This window comes from Erinaceus europaeus, chromosome 8 (genome assembly GCF_950295315.1).
Source record: "Erinaceus europaeus chromosome 8, mEriEur2.1, whole genome shotgun sequence".
NCBI lineage: Eukaryota > Metazoa > Chordata > Mammalia > Eulipotyphla > Erinaceidae > Erinaceus > Erinaceus europaeus.
The window spans coordinates 3,886,360-3,897,311 of record NC_080169.1 but is presented as its reverse complement, the minus strand read 5'-3'; the positions used below and the strand labels follow the sequence as shown (position 1 = coordinate 3,897,311).

Here is a 10,952-nt window from a genome sequence, read left to right as displayed (position 1 = left end):
AGAGAGGAGGGGAAGACAGAGAGGGGGAGAGAAAGATAGACACCTGCAGACCTGCTTCACCGCCTGTGAAGTGACTCCCCTGCAGGTGGGGAGCCAGGGCTCATACCGGGAACTTTATGCCAGTCCTTGTGCTTTGCACGTCCTGCACTTACCCGCTGTGCTACAGCCTGACTCCCTTATTTCTCATTTTTGTTTTGCCTTTTCTGCTCTTTTCTTTTCTTTTTGTTTGATTGAGACTGCGAGAAGTTGAGAGGGAAGTGGAGTGATTGAAGAGGGAGAGGGGAAAAAAAGACACCTGTAATACTGTCTCATTGCTCATGAAGCATCCCCCCTACAGGTAAGGACCAGGACTTGAACCCAGGTCCTTTCAAATGGCAAGGTGTGCACTTTACAGGTGTACTACTGCCAGAATCCTAATTTAAGTTCTTTTAAAGTTGACGAGACTTTGAAATGTGATCATGTGAGACTGTATTGTAAACTGTAATGTATTGACAAGAGTAGGAGATCCAGAAATATAGCCTAAGTGAGAAAGAAAAAGCTTTGGGGGGTGGGTGGCAGGTGGGCGGTGGCACACCTGGTTGGGTGCACACATTACCACGTGCACAGACCAGGATTCGAACCCTCACTCCCCATCTGCAAAGGAGAAACTTCCTGAGTAGGGAGATAGGTCTGCAGGTGGCTCTCTTTCTCTCTCTCTCCCCTGTCTTCCCTTCTCCTCTCAATGTCTCTCTGTCCTATCTAATAAAAACATAAAGAAAAAGAAAAAAGGAACAATGTCAGGAATGGCAGATTGGAATGCAAACACCAGTGGTAACCCTGGTGGCAATAGAGAGAAATGAATTAATTAAAAAGAAAAGCTTTGATTATTGCTTAATCATTTCATCATGATATGTTCATGGATGATTCTGCTATCCTATGACCTGAGGGAAGATTTCTGTCTTTCCGGGGCAGGACATCATTCCCCAGCTCTGAAAATAGCCTTTCATGTATTGGTCCATTAAGCTTGCCTAGATTAAAAATTATACATTATATCAGGGCAGTAAACTAAGAAATGAAATCTGCCCTAAATATCTTATTCTGCATTTTCTGTGGCCTAATTAAAAGAAAAGAAATAGTTCAATTTATCACCACTGTTGAGAACTGTTTGCTAAATAATATATAAGCTCCAGGAGAAAGTATTCTGTGCTCAGTCTCCACATAGTCAAACCAGGACTTAATGCTTAAACCATAATTGTCATTTCAGCATGGCTTTGAAATGTTTCCATTAAGGAGACAATTTCAGTGTGCAGTCAGTATTAACAAAATAGTCCACCTGATAACCACCCCCTTTTATTTATTTATTTTTGGTAATCTTTATTTGATAAAGACTGCCAGAAATCGAGAGGATAGGGGGTGACTGAGAGGGAGAGAGACACCCGCAGCACTGCTTCACCCCGTGAAGCTTTCCTCTTGCAGGTGGGGACCAAGGTCTTGAACTTGGGTCCTTGTGCACTGTAACACACTCAACCAGGTGCGCCACCACCTGGCTCCTACCTGATAAATCCCTTTTGTTTCTCACAGGAAAGAGATCTCAGGCCCAGAACTATTTCCTCTTGTCTTGCCTCTTCCAGTCTACTGAAAACCTCATCTTGCACAGCTCATTAGAGACCCTCTCTACAGCTGTAAGGGATGCTGTTGAGCCTGTGAGTGATTTAATAAAGCCAGTGATATCTCTCAGTTTACTCAGCTGACAGGCTCAAAGAGTAGAGTGCTTGGTTTGCTGGCATGAGGCCCCAGGCTATGTACATGACCAAGTGGTGTTTGTGGTCTTTTATCTCTCTTTGCTCATAAATACATAATTTAAAAGTCAATTTCCTTAGTTGTAAAAATAGCTCACTTGGATAGAGCAGTGCTTTGCCATGCATTTGACCCAGGTTTAAGCTTGAGTTCTCCTGTATAAAAGGAGGCTTCCAGGCTGTGGCCTCTCTTCTCTTCCCCTGCCCCTACCCCTTCCCCTTCCCCTGCCCCTACCCCTGCCCCTGCCCCTTCCCCTTCCCCTGCCCCTGCCCTTTCCCCTGCCCCTGCCCCTTCCCCTTCCCCTTCCCCTGCCCCTGCCCCTTCCCCTTCCCCTGCCCCTTCCCCTTCCCCTGCCCCTGCCCCTTCCCCTTCCCCTGCCCCTTCCCCTGCCCCTTCCCCTGCCCCTGCCCCTGCCCCTGCCCCTGCCCCTTCCCCTTCCCCTTCCCCTGCCCCTTCCCCTTCCCCTGCCCCTTCCCCTTCCCCTGCCCCTTCCCCTTCCCTTCCCCTGCCCCTTCCCCTGCCCCTTCCCCTTCCCTTCCCCTGCCCCTTCCCCTGCCCCTTCCCCTTCCCCTTCCCCTGCCCCTGCCCCTGCCCCTTCCCCTGCCCCTTCCCCTTCCCCTTCCCCTGCCCCTTCCCCTTCCCCTGCCCCTTCCCCTTCCCCTTCCCCTGCCCCTTCCCCTGCCCCTGCCCCTTCCCCTGCCCCTTCCCTTTCCCCTTCCCCTTCCCCTGCCCCTTCCCCTTCCCTTCCCCTGCCCCTTCCCCTTCCCTTCCCCTGCCCCTTCCCCTGCCCCTTCCCCTTCCCCTTCCCCTGCCCCTTCCCCTTCCCCTTCCCCTGCCCCTTCCCCTTCCCCTGCCCCTTCCCCTTCCCCTGCCCCTTCCCCTTCCCTTCCCCTGCCCCTTCCCCTGCCCCTTCCCCTTCCCTTCCCCTGCCCCTTCCCCTGCCCCTTCCCCTTCCCCTTCCCCTGCCCCTGCCCCTTCCCCTGCCCCTTCTCTTCCCCTTCCCCTGCCCCTTCCCCTTCCCCTTCCCCTGCCCCTTCCCCTTCCCCTGCCCCTTCCCCTTCCCCTTCCCCTGCCCCTTCCCCTTCCCCTGCCCCTTCCCCTTCCCCTTCCCCTGCCCCTTCCCCTGCCCCTTCCCCTGCCCCTTCCCCTGCCCCTTCCCCTGCCCCTTCCCTTTCCCCTTCCCCTTCCCCTGCCCCTTCCCCTTCCCTTCCCCTGCCCCTTCCCCTGCCCCTGCCCCTCCCTCCACCTTCCCTCTGTCTCCCTCTGTCTCCCTCTTCCTCTCTCCTTCCCTCTCTCTGTATCTCTCCCTCTTGCCCTTTCTTTTATCTCTAAAAAATCAATTTGCTCCATTAGATTTTGGTTCTTTTTAAAATGTTTTTTTTTCTTTTTAATATTATCTTTATTTATTGACTAGAAACAGCCAGAAATAGAGAGGGAAGGGGGAGATAGATAGATAGATAGACAGACAGACAGACAGACAGATACCTGTAACCTTGCTTCACCACTTGCAAAGCTTTTCCCCTGCAAGTGGTGAGGGGTCATGTTCTGACTCCCAGAACCTTGCACATTATAACAGACGTGCTCGACCAGGTGTAACAGATGTGCTCGACCAGGTGTGCCACCATCCACTCAGCCCCCTTAGGTCTGAGTTCTTAATCATAACTATTGCATATTAAAATTGTACTAGAGCAGGATCTTAGTTCTTTAATATTGAGAAGCTTCTGTATGAATAATGGTAAGTCCTCATTTCTCAGTGAGTTGCTTGGACAAAAGAGTAAAATAAGTAATGATTGGAGGTGGAATTGTTACCATTTATTGAGTTTATTGAGCACTTCACTCCGGCCTTGTTGTTAAAATTCGGAGACTCCAGCTGGCCGGGCTAGCTTCACGGGCAGGTAACAGAGACGACCAGAGACATACGGCTGGGCAGGGAAGCTGTATTTCTTTATTCAGGAACAGCGATTCATAAACTAAACCAAACTAATCACCAAGCAGAACTCTGCTGCCTCTTTCCCCCCACGGCAGCACCAAGCACTCTCTCTAACTCTGGAACTCTCCAACTCTCGAACCCTCTTGGGGTTTTTCGGGGCGGGGCCAAGCGGGCCCGCGAAATTAGCAGGACTGATCCAATTTTCTTGGCAGGGGAGAGCTAGAACAACCCAATGTAAAGCATACAACACGGCCTCCTACTGTGTTCAGAGGTCTCACAAACATTCGACGGTTTACATCTTCACAGTGATCTTCTAAGTGACTTGAGTGATTGGCCTCGTGTGTGCAGAAGAAGCAAAGGCACAAGCAGCAGTGAACAGCCCAGAGCCTCACAGCTCAGTTGTGGTGGCAATAAAGCTAGCCTGTAGCTGTCTGACTTCAGAGCCTGTGACTCAGGAAAGTGATAAAAATGTGATGACCTGGCTTCCCTGAGGGATAACTAAATGGCATTTCTTCCTGCAATCTGACAGACTGCTACAACATAGAGATAAACTAGGTCCAGCTACAAAAACAAAAATATCACAGTTATTCTTTTTGTCCACTTGAACGCATGACTAGAAACACTCTTACCCACTGTATTGAAAGGAAGAGATTTAAAGGCTGACAGGGTCACATTTGGAAACATTAACAGATATGCTCTTTCTCACTTTCTTGATTAAAAAACCCTCCCTTAGCCCAGGAAGTCAGTTAGCTCTACCCCTCAGGGTACAATTTTTATTCTATCACTGCAGACAGAGAAACAAGTGACTGTGCAGATTGCCAAACATACCAGAGAAGATTTCATAAAGATCTTGAAGAAAAAAAAAAAAAAAAGCTCCCCCTCCACTTCTTAGAAGATTTACTTATCTTTTAGGCATTCACAGTAGAGCGTATGGGATACTAATTTTGGGAAAGAGGCAGAGGTGCAGTAGTGGTACAGAATGTGAGGACACTCAAACACAGATGAGAGAGCATTATGATCATCCTTTGCAGGCTCGCAGGGAAAGAGGAGACAGAGAGCAGGAGCTAGATCCCCCCCGCCCAGGAAGAGTGCAGGCTCAGAACTTAGAGGAGCCCTCCTCACTGTATTGAACTCTTAAGTCTGAGTAGTAGGACCACACTATAAATAACAGATCTCTAGTAATTACCTGAGGAAAATTAGGAGTACTTTCTTGGTGAGTATTTCTACTAGAAACCCAGATGGACGTATCGAAGGCAAAAAGGGTGACTAGCCAATCTCAAGGAGGTGTGATGGCTCTCCAGGACAAATGCAAGGAAGCTGGGAAAAACAGGCAGAGAAACTGACGTGAGCGTCACTGACGGTGAAAAAACTGGAACCCTGTAGTTTAATTAGAAATGAATTGTCAAGCTGGATATAACAAAATCAAGCACAGTGTACTATGCTTCTTGGAATTTTAACTCTTGTTAAAAGTCACTGGTAATTGGAACACAAATTTGAACTGGAATTTACTTTTGTTGTTGTAATAGAGGAAAGTTATGTTTAGAAAATGAACAGTAAGATAGCAGGCAGAGGGTGTGCACAGGAAATAAATGGGCAAATTATCCCCCCAAGTACATAGAAGCAACCCTCTGCATAGAAACAATAGACTAATCCCATCTCTATTATAACTACCCACTGAAGTACACTCAAGAAAAGATAAATATAATCATTAGGTAGTATTTATCAGTCTAGGTTTATATTTCTCTCCTTTCCTAGGAATAATAAAATTGAGTGCATTTACTTTCTTCTATGAGTTAGGCAATGTACAAATTCAGACAGGTTTCCCTCCCAGTTAGTTTGAATTAATTTTTCTCATCATTGAGATTGAGACTTAGAAAACATGGCGAGTAAAGTCAATGGCAAAATTAAAGCCTCCTACGAAGAGGTTCATCTTTGTCTTCTTCCACTCGGAATGCTGGGCAGCAAGGTCCCATCTTCCCTGAAAACTTCTGGGAGAAACTTGAATCACATCTAAGTCCTCGATGCTGGGGACTAGGAACTGAGTTGCTGGAGTTAGTGGAACCTTGAAAATGTGAGAATTGCAGAGTGTGAAGGAAACCAGAGGTCTGAACTGAGAACCATGAGCCCAGGACCATGTAAGCTTTATTATACGGAGAGAAAGAGGTGATGAACTCTTTCTAGCTGTGGGTGTGCTTGGGAATACAAAGTTGGATAGAGCTGGGAGTGAAGATGGCATGGAGGAAAAGACTGACACTATGAGGGCAGGGTTAATAAGACCTAGACTTGATGTCTTGACTCCTGTTGCCAAGAGGTCTGTCTTTAGAGTTCAGAGAACTAGAGTGCAAGGTGGCAGACTTGGTAATCAGAGTTATAAACTGAGTTGAGATCAAGCTGCCACATAGCAGGTATGGGGTAAGCTTGATACATGCTGCTACAAATAACTCCACATCCGGCTCATAGAATCTGTAATTCAGGTTGGTCAAGTTCATTCAGAAGTAGGGTCAGGGAGGGGTGCACCCACTTGAGAGCACACGATACTCTGCACAGGGACCTCCCTTCCCATATGCAGCAGGGACACTTCACAAGTGGTGAAGCAGGTCTACCTGTGTCTATCTTTGTCTGCCTCCCTCTTTATTTCCCCCTCCCCTCTCAATTTCTCTGTCCTATCCAATAAAATAGAAGGGGAAAAAAAAGGGAAAAAAATGGCTTCCAGGAGTGGTGGATTCATAATGCTGGCACCAAACCCCAGAGACAATCCTGAAGGAACAAGAAACATTAAGGTCTTTCACAGATGGACCTCAGCTGGTAGAGAACAGGTAAAGCAGGTGCTGATATGCAGAGCTGTGATTGAACAGACTGCCACCTCTGGATGCTGAGAAAGCCCCTTGCGACAAAATGTAGGAAATACACTACACTTCATTTGCGAGTGACTGTTTGAGTGCCTGGCAAGCTGCTGGGATGTGGAGAGAACCGGAAACAAACATAAGGCATCCATTTCACTCAAGGAACTTAGGGACAGGTACACCTTGATGTGATATATGCGAAATAGATGGTCATGGGTAAGAGTTATGTGAGGAGAAAGATATTGACCATGACGTAAGAAGGGCTGCATGAGTATCAGCCACAGAGGCATTTTAAAGAATGAGTTGATATAAAGAACTTTGGTCCAGACTTTCAGAGGTGGAGAAATGACAGAGGTGGGAAGATGACCAGAGGGCTCTGAACTCCAATTCTATCAGGACCCAAAAAGAGAAAGAAAAAAAAAAGAGGGGCATTCAGAAGTAGTAACAGATGTAGGTGTGACTTAGAAAGGAAGAGAATACAGGAAGATAAAAAAGCATATGTATATTTATATTTATAGAAATAATAGTTAACCGCATCTGTGATGTTGGGAGAACTATTGGAGTTTCCAGTGGAGGGAGTGGGGACAAGAACTCTGGTGGTGGGAAGGAGGTAGAGTTATGCCTCTGTTATCCCATAATTTTGTAAATTAATATTAAGTCAGTAATAGAAAGTAATACATTAAAAATAGGTTGAATTTAGATAGCCACGGGTAAAGAGGGAAGATAACCTCCGATAGAAAAGTGCACCCCGCATTATGTGAACTCAGTGAGATACTTCACAGAGTTTTTCTAGCAAGATTCCTAGCACCAAAAAAAGCTCACAGCAAATGAGATATGTGGTTGCCGCTGCTGCCACTATTCCTGCTACTTTTATTGCTGTTACCACTTTTATTTCTGTTATTCTTTTACTGCTTTTTGTAAAGCCAATGGGAATTAAAAAGACACATTTGGGAAGCAGTAACAGAGCATGGTTCTGAGTTTCTTTCTGAAATGTGTGGGAAACAGTGAACTGGGCTCACATCAGCACTCTAGCTGCACCGACAGGATCAAAACTGCTTGTACTCGGAGGAACTTCAGGAAGATTTACACAGGAAAGTTAAACTAGATTCCTGCAAACGCTACCTCCGTCTGTCTCAGAAACACAATTCACTGTGCTTCAGCCAATGAGTGCAGCCGTGAAACGGGCATTCTAAACTCCTAGCCAGACATAATTTCTACCTCTGCTTCTTCCTTTGCCAGTGGGCCAGTGGTTTGATGCCACACACATCCATAGGAAAGGGATAAAAACAGTGTGATTGTCTTTAGTGTCTGTAAGTGGCCTTGCTAGGGCAGACTACACACATTGGGACAATGGGAACAGGAATTTGTTTGTACAACAGTTCAAAATATACCCTCAGAACTTGTATTCAAGAAACGGTAAATGAGATTTCAACTGAGAGATTATTGTCTGCATCTTAGAACAAGTCTTATTGCTGATTATTATCCCTTTTTGCAATGGCCAGTCTCTTTCCATAGTGTTTGCTGTCATGTTCTATAAATATGAGAGAGGCTGCAGAAAATATTGGTGAAAGGAGCCTTGTGCTTCCTGGGTGTACAAAGCCTGCTTTTCCAAGATAGAATCTCTAGGTTTGCAGGCTGATCTCATAAAGGGAATTAATCAGTCAACAATAAAAAGGCAACAAACTACAATTTCAATTTCTATTTTCTGTGGTGGAGCTAAGCGGCTGGGCTGTATGTATTTGGAACACATCAGAAGGTACTAAGGGGTTGGGCCCCCTACAGTCAGACTAAATGATTGGTTAGGAATCTGCTTTGCTACATAGTCTTTTGGCCCTTGAGGAAGTAAGTAAAAATCCTGTTCCTGGGAGGGCTCCCTGTTGAACATTTGATTCAGAGTCTGGGGAAGAAGTAAATAAAGCTCCATTAGAGAAGAGGGTGTTAGGATACTTGTACTTGGTAGAAAACAAATCATTTCAACAACACCTAAAGGATTTACCCAAAAAAAAAATGCTAAGGTTTTTCTTGAAATATTGTAAGAGCTGAACGCACTATCAGGCAGCCTGTGAAATAACCTGAAATCTCAGGGCTCCCAGCAGTCCGATGTAAGAAGTAGGAGGCTGTTCTTTTCCTAATACCTGGTTGGTTCCTGACTGTGATCTTATCACAAAACAGGGAAAAGTCTTAGCTTAATGAACATTATTTTTTCAAGGTGCCTCTCCCATACTTTGAAACTCACCAAATGTTGATCCTTTCATTAATAAAAGAACAAAAAAGGAGCAACTTGTTGCCGGCAGTAGCATCACCAACTACTGTCAGAGATTTTTCTCACAGATGATGAATGCAAAGGATTAAGAGGGAAAGTATGAGCTTTCCTTCCCTGGTTAGGGTTATGCGCCTCGTGCCACTAGGCATTGTCTGGGAGAACGTGGGCTCTTTATACCTGTGATGCTCCTGACAGAGCCTCACACAGCTCTCACCTTTATTAGAAATAGACATTTCAAGCACTGCTACATGGGTGATTGACTATTAGTGTGCTCACCTAATAATCAAAGGGGGGGGGGCTCTATAAATTCTATTCATGATTCACACATTTTCAGCAGTAACAGAAAAAGAAAAAAAAAGACTATATTCATGAGAAATTACAATAAAGGCTCTTAGTATTAAAAACTAGTTGCTTTGGCTCATTAAGTTTTTCTTTTCTTTCTTTTTACACTTTTCAATAATGAAAATATACTATGCCCACTCGCAATATTGGCTATCCATGATACACACTCTAATTGAGTCTCTTTATTTCTACCTGTCTCTCATGACTGAAAAATCACAGCTTATCTGGGAAGGCAGAAAACTCACCTTAAAAGAGTTGTAGAAGGAACTCCATTCCTCTTCTACCACTTCGGTAAAAGTCACCACCTGAGTGCAAAGGACTGAGGAGGAATCCAGGGTCTGCATGGTTGCCTTTGAGTTGGCGCTGCCCTCTGTGAGGCTGGCTGACATGGCTCAGGTGGCGTTGTGCCAGGCTGTTCCTGTGCTGACAGCTGAAGTAGAGTCCTGTTCACTCTTGAGACGTGGGCAGCAGCCACAGCTCTGCACCTTTTCTGCTCTCCAGATTTCTGGCGAGAGCTCAGCCGTGAGAGGCACAGAACCCTCCCCGAGCCCACCTCACTGAAGAGCTCTGCCTGGCAGCACGGGAGAAGCCGCGGGCTGCTCTCCCCCTTGGCAGCTCTGCTCCAGGAGCCACACAGCCTCGCCCTGCAAGTGGGACTCAGGACCTGGGCCTCACCTGTTAAGCAGCTTGGGGATTCTTTTCACAAACCCCTGGACAGACTCTCTGCCCTGGGGTATCTTTCCTAATTTTCAGACTGGACCCTTCACTTCCACTCCAGCCTCACTGATGTGAGAATTTGGGCAAATCAGCAGGCCGATTAATTCGAGTCATGTTAGGTCTTTTGAAATCAAATCATAATTGTGCATTTATTTCAACTGAGGTTCCCTTCTGACCCAGCTAGTTACTTAGTAGCTTGAAAAATTATTATATTTCAGTAGGCTTGGGCATATAGCATATTTGTATTTATTTTTCCAATTTAAAAAAATTTTTTAAATATTTATTTAGGGATCTACCCTGGGAATGGACTTGAGTGCCAGTAGAATCTGGCAGCGGAGATCTGAGCTGCTGTTAAACAGGGCCTGAGAAGAAGGGAGGTGGGTGAAGTGGCTCCCCACTACAATAAAGGTCTGCCTGTCTTTGTCAGTGGTGCTTCCTGGTGTCCCTTTCTTTTTTTTAAAATTAAATTAAATTTTATTTATAAAAAGGAAACTCTGACAAAACCATAGGATAAGAGGGGTATAACTCCACACAATTCCCACCACCAGACCTCCGTATCCCATCCCTTCCCCTGGTAGCTTTCCTATTCTTTATCCCTCTGGGAGTATGGACCCAGGGTCATTGTGGGATGCAGAAGGTGGAAGGTCTGGCTTCTGTAATGGCTTCCCCGCTGAACATGGGCATTGACAGGTCGATCCATACTCCCAGCCTGTCTCTCTCTTTCCCTAGTGGGGTGGGGTTCTGGGGAATCTCCATGATGTCAACCAGACTTCCCTGGTGTCCCTTTCTATCTCCTGCTGTTCCTTGCACCCTTGAAAGGATGGATTCTCTCTCTCTCTTCTCTCCTCTCTCCTCTCTCCCCTCTCCCCTCTCCCCCCCCCCCACAGACACACAGAGACACACACACACAGACACACACAAAGGGGCAGCAAATAAAAAGGAATTGTTCAGGACCTGGGTAAACCATGGGCTTGTAGCAGAAAGATTTAATTAAGTTTGCAAAAGTAGTAAAATGGGGGGCCGAGGCAGGGTGGTAGCAAAGCGGGTTAAGTGCACATGGCGCAAAGCGGCAAAGCACACG

At 46.2% G+C, this 10,952-nt stretch overlaps 1 protein-coding gene and 1 long non-coding RNA gene across 3 annotated transcripts in view; one reads left to right on the top strand and one right to left on the bottom strand.

Annotated features, from left to right (window-relative positions):
* The window catches only part of NPSR1 (neuropeptide S receptor 1), a 180,155-nt gene extending 170,612 nt beyond the window's left edge, over positions 1–9,543 (bottom strand). For both annotated transcript variants that reach the window (XM_007523384.2, XM_016188286.2), the window contains exon 1: positions 9,400–9,543. In XM_007523384.2, coding sequence (XP_007523446.1) covers positions 9,400–9,543 — 144 coding nt within the window. The remainder of the gene's footprint in view (positions 1–9,399) is intronic.
* LOC132539752 (uncharacterized) overlaps positions 1–10,272 on the top strand; it is an 11,867-nt gene extending 1,595 nt beyond the window's left edge. Inside the window, exons 2-3 of the long non-coding RNA XR_009551052.1 lie at positions 1,561–1,682; positions 10,160–10,272. This is a non-coding gene — a long non-coding RNA (uncharacterized LOC132539752). The remainder of the gene's footprint in view (positions 1–1,560; positions 1,683–10,159) is intronic.
* The last annotated feature ends 680 nt before the right edge of the window (positions 10,273–10,952 follow it).